This window comes from Crotalus tigris, unplaced genomic scaffold, assembly GCF_016545835.1.
Source record: "Crotalus tigris isolate CLP2741 ecotype Arizona unplaced genomic scaffold, ASM1654583v1 scf7180000017658.5313226, whole genome shotgun sequence".
In the NCBI taxonomy this organism is placed as follows: Eukaryota; Metazoa; Chordata; class Lepidosauria; order Squamata; family Viperidae; genus Crotalus; species Crotalus tigris.
This window is the reverse complement of record NW_024096545.1, coordinates 2,547,722-2,561,674: the sequence shown is the minus strand read 5'-3', so window position 1 is coordinate 2,561,674 and position 13,953 is coordinate 2,547,722. Positions and strand designations below refer to the sequence as shown.

General features: G+C 38.7%; 1 protein-coding gene across 1 annotated transcript in view; it reads left to right on the top strand.

Moving 5' to 3' along the window:
* The first annotated feature begins 544 nt into the window (after positions 1 to 544).
* The window catches only part of SLC15A1 (solute carrier family 15 member 1), a 38,892-nt gene continuing 25,483 nt past the window's right edge, over positions 545 to 13,953 (top strand). Inside the window, exons 1-7 of the mRNA XM_039335742.1 lie at positions 545 to 676; positions 7,151 to 7,173; positions 7,895 to 7,979; positions 8,082 to 8,223; positions 10,268 to 10,387; positions 11,603 to 11,702; positions 12,707 to 12,797. Of these exons, the coding sequence (XP_039191676.1) occupies positions 673 to 676; positions 7,151 to 7,173; positions 7,895 to 7,979; positions 8,082 to 8,223; positions 10,268 to 10,387; positions 11,603 to 11,702; positions 12,707 to 12,797 (565 nt within the window). The 5' untranslated portion in view covers positions 545 to 672. The remainder of the gene's footprint in view (positions 677 to 7,150; positions 7,174 to 7,894; positions 7,980 to 8,081; positions 8,224 to 10,267; positions 10,388 to 11,602; positions 11,703 to 12,706; positions 12,798 to 13,953) is intronic.

Below are 13,953 nucleotides of genomic sequence, written 5' to 3'. Positions count from 1 at the left end.
CTGCCTTTTATTCTATCAAATGGTTTATACATATCTCTTAATCATTTTATATTTTTTCTTAAATCTCTGTTTGCTGTCTCCAGGCTTATTTTTCTTCCCTGCCTCATCTCCTGTTCTTACAACTCCACCCCTTCGTGGATAGCATTTAAGAAGTTTACCTAAAATACTTGTAATTCTCTTCCCATCCAACAAGATGATTTGGGATTCAACAGGTGCCTCTTGACCAGCAAATGAGACAGAAGCAGCACCTGTTGGATTTCTGTCCAATCATGATACATATAAAGGCACAGGAGGACCAAGGGATAAAGGCAACGATGGTTGTGGGGGGGGGATGGGCTGATTGTCCCCCCCCCTTCTCAATTGCTTACTAACGATGTGCCAAATCAAGGAGCGCGGAGGTCGAGAGCCGGCCTTTCCTCCCACTCCCTGCCCTACAAATTCTTCCAGGGGCGATGGAGTGTTTTTTCGCTCTCGGGCGTGACGGCGGTAGACCCAGTTCCTCCTTGCCCGCCGCCTACCTCCTTGCCCGCTTTCTTGGCCAGGTAGGGGTAGGACTTGGAGTCCAGCCAAGGCAGAGGCTTTAAAGACACCGGTCTCTGTCTCCTTCGTCTCTTTCCATCTCAGCATCTGCCCCAAGTACGACCGCCGAGAACACCACCCAGGGCGGCCCAAATGGGTACGTATGGAAAAGGAAAGGGGTTGGCGCAGCGGCTGGACCAGAGGGATCCCGGGTGGGTCTCCCAACCGAGCCAAGTTTCCCGGCCTCGACGAGCAAATGGGCGGCAGCCGGCGGGTTGCTTCCCTCGCTCAGGCGTCGTTCCCCCCCCCCCGTTACTTTGCCGGGTCGGGAGTCGCTTCTTCGCGTTTAGGGCGCCTGGGAGCACTTCTGCGCCCTTAGGGTGCGATTGTGCTCTATCCGGTTCTCTGCGAGGAAGCCCACAGGTGGTGACTTCTGAGGAGACAACTGTGGGGTGAGGATGCTAGGCGGTTCCCCGGACCTTTTTTTTTTAGTCCGAGGTTACCCCTCTCCCTCCCAAGAGGAGGTCGCGGGAAACAGGGGTGATCGCTTGTATTCCCCGTAAAGCGGCGCTCGCTCGTGGCGAATGGTAGGCGGCAAAATTAAAGAAAATCCTGACTCCGCTTAAGGAACGTCCGCGTAAATAAACTCGTGAAGAAAGGAAAAGTAAGGTGGCCGCTTCCCTTTTAAATCTCTCTCTCTCTCTTCCCCCCCCCCACGCGTTTAATTCGATTCCTCGTACAGTAACGAGAGCGCTCGCCAGCCCGTCGCGCGAGTGAGACCGCAAGCGCTCGCGGCCGCCCAGGTGCTTCGAGGAGCGAAGGGGCGGGGCAGGATTGGCAGGAGTTTGTGGGCAACAGGCGGCAGCGAAGAACTGGCCGTCGGGGGAGAAGAGGTTCGGGGGAGGCGGGGAGGGCAATACCGGTCCCTCGGCGGCTATCCTTAGAGTCGAGGAACTCCACCGCCAAGCACAGCTGCGTTAGAAAAGCAGGCTGCTTCCACGTCATTACGCTTCTGCGGAGCTTTCCCAACCGTGTTGGTTCTCGCCCCAGGCTGGATTCACTTGACCCACTTACCTGAGGTTCAGTCAGACGTGGTTTAATTAATAAGGAACCCCGTTTTTGTTTTTGTTTCATTTTTTGGGCGGGACACATTGCGGGAGAAACGAAGCCCGGGGTGTGAGGTTAAAATGGAGGGGGGGGGGGGCGAGGTGCTGCTAATCTGCGCGCCCGTTGCCTCGCTCGGGAGCCGAAACTCCGAGGCGCTCCTCTCCCGCCCTTTGGGGAGGCGCGCGCTCCTGGACAACCAGTGGGCACCTGACCCTCGTCCAAAGAGGAGAGGAGAGGCCTCGGAGGGTGCGCGCGCGGGGGGGGGGGTTCTCTGACCAGATAAACTGCAAAAAGTGAAGCGCTCTGTGGCTGCGCTTGGAATTTTATGCTGCTAAGTGAGAAATTTGTTAAGTGAGTCTTGCCCCATTTGTTAAGGGAATCACTGCAGTTGTTAAATTAGTAACACAGTTGTTAAGTGAATCTGGTTCCCCATTGACTTTGCTTGTCAGAAGGTTATAAAAGAGGATCACATGACCCAGGGACCCTGCAGCTGCCATAAATGTGAGTCAGTTGTCAAGCATCTGGATGTAAATCATGTGACCATGGGGATGCTGCGATGGTCATAAGTGTGAAAAATGGTCATAAGTCACTTTTCTTAGTGTTGTAACTTTGAATGATCACTAAGCAAACTGTTATAAGTCGAGGACTACCTGTATAAGCACCTGCTTTTTCTGAAGGATCCAGAATCTCTAGTGTAATGCTTGTGCTGCTTATGGATATTGCTCTCCAATAAACACTGGACTATTGAACTGAGTTTCACAAGAGGACTTGGTGCAATTAGTTTAAATGCCTTTCTCTTGTTCTTGCTTACTAAGCAACTAGATACTAGAAGGCAGGAAGGGGGTGTGTTTCATCAACAAAGTTAGCTAATTGTTAGGCAAGCTTTTAAACAATGCTCCGGTAGATATTTGCTGAGAGCATGTTTAAAGCTTATCTTTAAACATTTAGTGTTCAGCCTATACAGTGTCAAGATAAAACCATGCCAAACTGACATTACATTTGCTGAGAAAACAGTCAGTCTCTCCTGGATGAGACCTAGCCTTTCCTAAGCCGATGTTCTGCATTTGTGAAATACCTAGCCATAAACTAACCAGAAAAGCTGAGCTCACAAGTTTAGTCAACTCACAGGAAGCTTGGTTTAATGAAATCCATGATCAAGAGGCAAATGTCACGTGTTAGAAAATTGATTCTGTTCAGGTGAATTTGCTATAATTTTATATGTGACCTCTGTTGCCTAAGGAACCCATAAAGTTTTATGGAATACTATGTTCCAAAAACTAAAGCACCTTAGATAAATTGGCCATTTTTTTAATAAGTTTGTTGCTTATTCAAATTTCTACAAGGCTAGACTGAATCTGAATATCCTTAAATAAGCTAGGGATGCTGGAGGTAATGTTTTCCTTTTTCTCCTTTCACAATACCTTGTCAATATAAAATGGGTTTTGTAACTAAAGATTGATCCACCTTATTGATATGAGGCCAGGTTTAGTGTGCCTTAATCCAGACCAATCAGTAGCCCAAAAATCCAAGATGTTTTGGAGCCTGCTGTAGTCACAAGTGTTATATCTAAAAGAGCTCTATGATGGGTGTCATTCTTTTTTATATCTCAGCTTGTAAGTTAATGTACATCTTGGGTTCCTCACATTAATCTGCCTAAAATTCAGTGAAAAAAGTGTAAAGTTAGAAATCTTACATTCATCAAAAATTCTCTGGAACTATCTCTTCTTGATGTGGGGCTTGGCAGTTACTACTGTTTTCCAGGGGGTGCTTTTATGTAGCATCCTCCTCTCTAATTCCATTATGTGAGAAAAGAAAGCTTTATAATTCTGAATTCCGTACTGGCAAATGAAAGGGAAATAAGTGATAAAAAGAAAATAAATTTTATAGCACCACCTTCTGGCTCTGTAGCACTGATGTGTTTGACTAAGCAAATTGGTCTGTCCTCCTCTTGTGCTTATGGGCAGGTGGACCAATCTCACAAAGGATGAATAGAATCAAACTTCACTACAAAAAAATGCATATAAAATGTGCAAGGACTGAGCTTACAGAAAACGATAATATCAGAAAAAACATAAAGGACTTAAACACACATAATGTCAAAATAAAAAGTAATTGTATGGTATATTTTTGTCAGAGGCTGACTAGACTCCTCCTCTCTTTTAAGACACAGGTATATGTCGTCTTGCTCATTTTCACCTGCAGTCTTTTCAAGGAACAAAGCCTTTTCCTCTGCAGCAGAAAGCAAGTGGATAGGTAGTCTGACTTGGTACATGACACAAGGCATGTAACTGTCCTTGTACAGATGCCAATTGGGAACTCTGCCTGACAGATTACATATAAGAGATATAATGGCATATGTAAGGAGGCATATGCCATTATGGCATAAAAAAATCAAGGTGACAGTTGAGAGTTTGTGAGTGAAGCATTGCCATTTTTTACACATGCCTGATGTTAAATTGATACATATACAAAGGGTGCAGAGCTTTGATTGTGGGTACAAGACTTCCATTGTTACTATTTTTGAACTACCTTATGGCCACTCCAGAAAGCTGTCAGTTCTGCTGCCCAGTAAGGATTCATCATTCAGAACTTACTGTTCTTAAATTGTCACCTCTTTGTTATTCCCATTTGTGTTGAAATCATTGCCTTTATAACTGATTGCAAATTTGCATCAGTTTAGAGCATCATACTTTATAAATCATGCACATTCAGAACAAAAGAAGCCATCAGATCAAAGAAAATTATAGTAAAGGTGGAGATAAGCACTCATCTGAACATTGTCTTCTTTCCCCTTTTTGAAAGATACTAGGTGATTTTATATTTCTAGTTTTTATTGGAAAATAATGAGTTGTTTTAAAATTATAGATAAGTGTTTAATTATCTCCTAACCATATGGTAACTACTGCTGCATTTCAACATTGACAATTGTTTGCAATTTTCATGTGCTGAAGGATGCACAGAACTATATTATTTATTTATTTATTATTCAATTTCTATAGCTGCCCATCTCAAACAAGTGACTTTGTATGACAAATAGTAATACAATCAATTACAATATAGTACAAATTATATAGGGCAGCAGAGAAAAAAATGTCATCATATATGTCAATATAGCCAGGAAACAGGACCCTTCACATCGAGGCCCAGGCATAAAGTCTTCAAGGCCTTATGAAAAGCCTACAGGATTGGGTCATCCTCAGCTCTGAAGTAAAATGCTCTAGAGCAGTGGTTCTCAACTTGTGGGTCGGGACCCCATTTGGGGTCGAACGACCATTTCACGGGGTCGCCAAACAAGGCTGTCCACCATTTTTTTCCCCTTTTCTTTGGCCACGCCCCTGGCACCCGGTGATGTATAAGTGGTTGGGGGTCACCACAACATGGGGAACTGTATTATGGGGTCACGGCATTAGAAAGGTTGAGAACCACTGCTCTAGAGGATGGGCTAGAAGAAAAGGCACATCTTCGAGTCCCTGCCAGTCGCAGTTCCTTGGCTGATGGGACTCATATCATGCCCAACCTGCCTAACAGAATTGAATGGGTTGAAACCGCTGGGAGAAGATGGATGTTAAGTATTAGGATCCCAAGTCATGAAGGGCTTTAAAGGTGGCAAACCAGCACCTTAAATTGCACCAGGAAATACACAGGCAATCAATGAATATCATGTAGTAATGGTATTACATGTGACAAATATTTGACACCGTTTACTATCTATACAGATGTACTTTGCACCAATTAAAGTTTCTTAATGCTTTTCAAGGACTGTCCCAGGAAGAATGCTTTGCAGTAATCCAAACGAGTTCATGAGGATGTGAGTGACCATGAGCAGAGCACGGAGCACAGCCTTCCTAGCTATGGCTGCTCCATGCTTTTCTAGCAGGAGCCTTGAATTCAAGAGGACTCTCAAATTACACACTAGGTTCATCTGGATCAGAGCCATCCCATCCAAGACCAAAGAGGAAAGAATCTTGTCATCAGAGGCCCCAGATACCTAGAGCCACTCAATCTTGCATGGGTTGAAGTCCATTGCACCCCATCCTGATCCCTACAGCCTCCAAGCACTGCAACAGAATATCTACTGCATTGCTCAGGTGGCCTGGGGTGGAGACATAAAGCTGGGCATCATTAGCATATTGATGATGCCTCACTCCAAACCACTGGACGACCTCACCCAGCAAAAGTCAAAAATGAATGAAAGTTGATTTTCCCAAACCTTTTGCAATGGGCACCACTAGAGACTTAGTTGTATAACTTCTGACGATTGATTTCTTGTGTTTGGTGCATAGTGCAGCAGTGTGATGCTTAAGAATAGCTAACAGCACTGTTAGTTTTTTCATGCATTGTGAACTATGAACCCTTTGCTATTAGAATAATCACAAATAGACCTGTAATAACTATAGATATGCTTACCCCACAATTTAGTGTTCTAAAGTACAGAGCCTTCTTGTACTTGTGCTTTATCTTCAAGATAGTAAGGCAGGGTGCAAAGGTGCTTAAGAAATGCTGACATGAATTCTGATATTGTCCCAACTTTTAAAATTCTGAAGTGATATATAATGTGATAATTTCTACGGTCCAGCACTGCTCAGACTTTTAGAGAATTCAGTGAAAGAAGCAAAATAATCACTGTGACACAAATATTAGGGCTCTTTTTGTGTGTTCCAAGTTTGTATCTTCCATATTCCCAATCCAAAGAGAGGAACTGTACTTAAAGTGACATTGATAGACAATATTCAGCACAGATAAGAACAGCATCATTTTCTCCTGCAGGATTGAATATATTTGTAGAATTGTATGAATTTTGAACTAAGAATGAGCATGTCATAATCATCGCTATAATATTGTCTGTGTTCAGATGTGTCCTAAGATGTAGATTGCTCAATTTGTTTCGTTTGCCATAACAGGTCTTAATACACTATCTCACTTTTCATTTGGCATTGAGATTTATTATCTGGACCCAGAAACACATTAGGGGAGAGCTCATAAATCACAATAGTCATACTTTAAACTTAAATAGAATTGGGCATGACAGACATTATGTGAACCAAGATTAATAGTTGCTTTAGAATTATGCAGACATTAGTCCACCAGGAAAACAAAGCTCATGATAGCCAGAGATGTGCAGGAACATCTGCAAGTAGAGCTCTTCACCAAGTTGGTGTTCCCCTAATATATTGTATAATTACTTATCCAGAACAGGTGGTAATTGAGAAGGGCTAATATAAGTAAAAAAAGCTGCTTTGCATCTTTAAAGGGTAGGCCTTTTTCAAATTGCAGTTTGGAAATGTAACTAATATGATAACCTTTCAGGTTTTCCATAGATCTTTCAAGTTACAGTATTCCCATTTAAATTTATATTTTATAGATATGTAATAGAGGATCAACTTTAAATATTGCTGATGTAATGCCTGTAATACAAAACTATAGCTAAAATTCCATTCTCTCGGTAAAAAATGACTGTTGTTCCATACTGTTACTTTTATCAAAAGTGCTTATTTTTCATTTTTGTTTTTCTTTTCCTTTACAGAGGAAAGTAAAGGAAAACATAGGGTAAGTGTTTATGTTGAAAAATGTGGAAGTTTTATTCTTAGTGGACTCTTTTTCTTTTTTCTAAGAACACATTACTTGCACTCTATAATCTCTGACAGATTCTAGTGCAAAATCCAGGGCTGATTTTGGTCTTTGTCTATAAGGTTATGTCAACCTAATCTCTTTGAATGTAGCCTTTATGTATTTATTGATTTATTTTACTAGTAGTTTGGAAAGCAAAACAGATTACATCAAAGTGTTATGAATTTTTTTTCTGATTAACCTATTATGGTTAATCCATAATTAATATATATGTTTAGATTTGAATTAAATCTAGCAAAAATTATGTTCTCTAATCAGAGTATAGTATAGCCCAGAGATGAACTAGGGTTTATTAGGGTTTTAATGATGTTAGTGGATTTATCTAATGAATTTGTTTGTAGTACTAAGCTATCCTGTCAGAGGCTGGACATCAGCATATATCATATTCAAATAACCATGAAGCATCATCCCCTCCATTTTAATTTATAGAGCAGTTACAGAGTGATGCTCCATTAGTGCTCCTGAATCTTTGCTACTTCTAGGTAACTTGAAAAGGCCAAATGTACTTGGAGAAGAAACAGTTTATAAGTATTGTGTAGTTTCAGAATTTTTTTTCCTTGAAGGAGACTAGATTATGGTAAAACATTTCTATAGTTTTATAAACATTACTGTTAATTTTGTTGTTTTTATTTTACCTCAGGTTGGTTGCTTTGGCTACCCACTTAGTATCTTCTTCATAGTCATCAATGAATTCTGTGAAAGATTCTCCTACTATGGAATGCGAGGTGATTTAAAAAAATTATATTCTAGGTTGGACTACTATTGATGCAGCTGCTTGCTGATTTTCCCATTAACCACTCTTATTATTTTCTTCTCTCTTTTTTTAGCTGTGCTTGTCCTCTATTTCAAGTTTTTTCTCCACTGGGATGATAATCTGTCTACTGCCATTTATCACACATTTGTTGCTCTCTGCTATCTAACGCCTATCCTTGGAGCACTCATAGCTGACTCTTGGCTGGGAAAATTCAAGTGAGTGTATATAGGTGGGAAAGCACAGTTAGGAGATTCAAATGCTTTCCCTGGGGCATTTGAAGGTGGGATTAATTTCCTTAATTCAGAATTGGATCAAATTACTGGACATTTCATTAATCAACCAAAGCTTGACTTTAATAGAGGGAAGCATATTTTCTTTCAAGCATAATGTGGGCTCTGTGTACTCCAGTAAGTAGGTAGTAACAGGCCTAAAGTCAGAAAAATAATTTGATTTATTTAAAATAATTAATTAAATATAGGTATCATTCTGCTTCTGTCATATTAAAATTACACTCAATGTTTTGAGAAATGGGGGAGCATATCCATTGCTTGTAGGTCCTTGTTTGCACACCTTTAGTTTAATACTAAAAGAAGTACGTTTTGCTGCAATTTTTCAATTCTTATCCAGTGAATAATATAATTTTTCTTTTTTAAAAGATTATGGTAGTTTAGTTCTCTGGATTCTAAGGAGAAAAGTGGACTACAACCATATACAATGCACGCTTACTTCTCACCAACTCTTAAGTCAAACACAGCTTTTCCCAGGATTGAACTGCCACTTTAGAAGGCAATTGCACGAACCCAGGAAAAAACAGAAATTTAAAAAAATTGCAGACAGGTGTAACAGTCCCTATATGCATACTCCCATATTTTTCCCTTCAAATCCCAGATCCTGCTGTCCTAATCAAGGTGCAGTGATGGAGGAATATACATGCCTTCAACTTTTTGCTTCTACAAAATCCATTGATCAAGTCATTGTCAACGTAGACCCCACATAAATAGATTTTTCTGTGACAATCTGCCCAAGGTGGAAGAAAAAGATTACAATGCCTAGGAAACATAATATTTTTATATTTCCCACAAATCTTAAACTCCAGTTCATACTTTGTTTTACTTATAAAATTCAGCTAAACTATCCTTTTCAGAAAAAAAATTGTTAAAGAAAGTTACACAATTATGTCAGAGATAATTTACATGTAAGATCTTTTTAATTATTATAATGAGCATCAAGCAGGTTAATCACATCAATTAAAGAGATGTTTTGATTTCATGTTGCCATTCGCCATTTGTTTCTGTTTTCTATCAGGGTGTCACCTGGAAGTTATTCCCAACTTTGTTATTCTGGGAATACTGGTTTCATGGGAGATCAGAGATGACATGTCTGATATTTCATGATCTTATTAGTGCATCAGTGAAAAACTCTATAAGAAAAATATCAGTAGATTTCCCTGATCTGTTTTCCAGTGGGACTACTAACATATGATCAGGAAATACTGTATGTACATTCATTGATGGAAGAAGAACTGATATTTCTGAAAAGGCACAACTGAACTTGTCAATTTAGAATCTTTGCTGCCTAATCAAACATACGAAGATGAACAATAAATGAACAAATGCTATGTAAATTCCATGTTTTATACTTTAATAAAGTATTTTATTGGGAATTTATAAATCACATACAAAACAAATACAGTAAAGTCTTTTGATTTCCAGACATAATTATTTTAAATACCAGATGTACATGATAATTATATTTTCTCAAAAGTGGGCATTACTGTTTAACATCCCTAGATTTTTTTTTTACAGAAGATTGTCAAGTACAGCAGATATACTTAGAGAACAGAAAATACAGTTTTTCAGAAGGCTTCTTCATTGCCAATATTCAAACATGAGGTTTAAGCCACATTTATATGAAGGTTTAATACAGAAATGCATGGGCATACACACATACTGTGTATGTAAGTCCCTAGAGTCTCCAGATGTATTCTATTTGACAGTTTTTACTGTTTTACTATTTTTTCACTCCATTATCAATATTTGACATCTCCTCCTAAGCAGCTACTAATATTGACAACCCAAATAGAAAAACCATCAAAGATTGAATAGCATTCAGTGATATTTACATATGTGCAATTGAGTATGCTCATTTTTTATTATTACACACTACGTTAAACTGAGTGAACCAGCGTAATATTCTTGTATTAAAGAGAGAGAGAGACATCATTAAAAATACATCTTCTGTCTGTGTCCTTCATTACAGGACTATTATTTCCTTGTCCATTGTGTACACAGTTGGGCAAGCAGTCTTGTCGATAAGTTCCATAAATGACTTGATGGATGGAAATCACGATGGTGCACCAGATGACATTAACATTCCCATGTAAGTTGCACTTATCTTTATCTTCTACATGAACACATATTGGGACCTATTAGGCATTCAGTGTACCATAAATCTGTTTACTGTGCGCTTAATTATTGTAGCCTTGGTTCCTCCCTTTGTATCATCCCATGACCCTATCATGTGGCAAAGTCCAAGGAGCCTTTTTCTGCTGTAGCAACAGATCGCAGATCTGCTTTTTTAGACAAAGTGCTTCCATTACAATCTTTTGATAGTGCTATGAAAACCATTTGCAAGAGTTTGTTTGGTTTTTCAAAATGGAAACTTTGTCACCTTGCACTCTTGATTTACAAAGAAAATGATTAAATTTATAGTACATTCTTAAAGATTAATTGTTAGCTACAAGCTAATTTTTTAATTCTGCTCTTCCAAATTACTATATAAGAAATCTTTTCTCTGCATATTACTAATGGCTAAATTAGATGCTTGTCCCTTATAAAATCAATCTTTCAAAATTTTACTTTATAATATTAATAAATGTGTACATGGACAGGAAAATAAGTGGTTCACAGAAACATAATGGAAGAGTTTTGGATGAACATTCTACATGTTTACAGATTATCCCAGAAAATTCTGGATATTCAGAAATACTTTTGTAATATTGCATTGCTTTTAACTTTTGCCTAGCATAGCAGTGTCTATGTCAGTTTTCATTTTTGATCTGTAATCTTATTTATGTCTTCATTATTTTCCTAAGGGTGCATATTTACTGCGCAGATGCTCCCTGGTCAGGGGTTTTCTTTCTTTACATGCTATCCGGCTTCATCTTTAATATTTATTATTTATCATGGTTGGCTTTGAGTTTATGGGTCATGTACATATAATTTGAATCTGAAATGTATCACAATAATCACCATTATGATGTTAGTCTAGGCCTAAATCTATACCATATTAAAATATGCTTTGGATAGGGTATTAGCCATATTGCATTGTTTCATAATACATTTTTTAATTCCAGTTTTTCCAATCCTATCTTCACAGTGGGTCATCTTCAGGGTGACTAGATATATTTTGTGCTGTGATCCCTTTGGGATTTTCAGATATCCTATTATGTGCCTCAGCTGTTTGCTCATGTAGCCCATTAACAAGTACATTTCAATACTCAGAGTAAAACATAGATAGAAAAATACAAGTGAAAGGACCAGGGAGCCTCTGCATCACTCGCCTAGTATGGTCAATCTACTTCTGTTGTTGCAGAGCTTTCTCTATGATTGGTTTGGTCCTTATTGCTCTGGGAACTGGTGGAATCAAACCATGTGTTGCAGCCTTTGGGGGAGATCAGTTTGAAGAAGACCAGGTATCAATTTTCTTTTATTTAACTACTTACAAATATTGTAAACTCTCATCCTTTGGTTTGATTCTTGGTTGCATGGCAATATTGTCACTGTATTGTTAATCAAGGAAATAGAAGATCAAGAAATGGAGCTACACATGGATTTCATTTGAATTTTTTTGGGGGGTGTGTGGCACTATGGAGATTTCTGTCCTTTTATTTACAATATGCAACTTGAGGTTCAATGGAAGTACAGCAGATCTTCATAATATTTCAAGATTCATATCAACTTCTGACTAGAATACTTGAAAAACTGCCTTTTTTTCCTCCCGCTTCACCATGCAGCTTATGCAGCTTATACTTTTCCAGTACTCTATCTTTGTCACAGCTATACTTTGGCTAACATTTCTGTAGCCAAACTTACACTTGGCAACTTTCTCCTGAGGAACAAACATAGTCATTTTGGTCCCAGTAATCCTCTGCTATCTAACTTATTTGCATGTACACTAAAACAATACAGGTAGTTCTTGACTTATAACAATTCAAGACCAGAATTTCTATTGCCAAGAAAGGCAATTGCTAAATGAGTCACACCTGATTTTAGTACTATTTTACTATAAATATTAAGTGAATCACTGCAGTTGTTAAGTGAATCAAACAGTCATTAAGCAAATCTGCTTCCCCCATTGATTTTGCTGGAATGTCGCAAATGACTATCATGTGACCTGGGACACTGCAACTGATGTAAATACATGCCAATTGTCAAATGTTAAAATTTTGTGACTGTGGGGATGCTGTAACAGTCATAAGTGCAAGTACCAATCATAAGTCACTTTTTTCAGTGCCTTTGCAACTTTGAACGTTGCTAAATGAATAGTTGTAAGGACTACCTATAAACATTCTTTTATGAAACTTTTAAAAACTATATAAGTGATTTTGCAAAAACATTTATTTATAGACAACCTGCACTTTTATATCAAAAGAATGTCAAATACTAATTTATAATAAGGTTCTTCTTTGTATTTCAGGAAAAACAAAGAAGCAGGTTCTTCTCTATATTTTATCTTTCCATTAATGCTGGAAGCCTTCTTTCTACTATCATCACCCCAATACTTAGAGGTAAATTTTTCTACATCAGACCAATAAGTTTATCTTGATACGTGTAAGGGGTCTGCTAAACATACAAATATAAGAGTAGCCATTGAGGGGTCTGTATTAATATTGGTCTGTGTTTGTCATTGAACTAGTATACTTCTTATTAGAAACAATCTATGATTGTTTTAATCTTTTGTTATCTACTCTTGAACTGACAAAATTAGTGGACCAGTGACAAAATTAATGGACCAAAACATGCTATGGATATCCTTTACTTGGACTTGAGTAAAGCATTTGATAAGTAGACCATAACCTGCTACTTGGCAAGATAGAAAAATGTGGGTTAGACAGTTCTACCAGATGGATTTGTAACTGGCTAACCAGCCACATTCAACGCTTGGACCTGCATCTACATGGAGGGAAGTATGCAGTGGGATACCCCAAGGCTTTGTCTTAAGTCCAGTACTGTTCAATATCTTCATCAATGATTTAGATGAGGGGATAGAAGGGGAACTCATCAAATTTGCAGATGACACCAAACTGGTAGGAATAGCTAATACTCCAGAAGGATCTTGACAGACTTGAATACTGGGCCCTATCTAACAAAATGAAATTCAATGGTGAGAAAAGCAAAGTTCTTTATTTAGGAAAGAAAAACCAAATGCACAGAATAGGTGGTACCTGGCTCAATAGTAGTAACTATAAGAGGGATCTTGGAGTCTCAGTGAACAATCACTTATATATGAGCCATTTTATAATGCCTTGGTAAGACCACACTTGGAATATTGCATCCAGTTTTGGTCGTCACAATATAAAACAGATGTTGAGACTCTAGGGAGTGCAGAGAGAAACAACAAAGATGATTAGGACCGGAAGCTAAAACATACAAAGAACATTTGCAGGAATTGGGTTTGTCTAGTTCAGAGGTCTGTAACCTTGACAACTTGTGGACTTCAGCTTCCAAATTCCTCAGCCAGCATAGCTGATGGTTGTCAAGGTTGCAGACCCCTGATCTAATTTAATGAAGAGAAGGATTAGGGGTGAAATGATGGCAGTGTTCCAATATCTGAGGGGTTTCCACAAAGAAGAGGGGGTCAACCTATTTTTCAAGGCATATGAGGGCTGGACAAGAAGCAATTGATGGAAACTAATTAAGGAGAGAAACAACCCAGAATTAAGA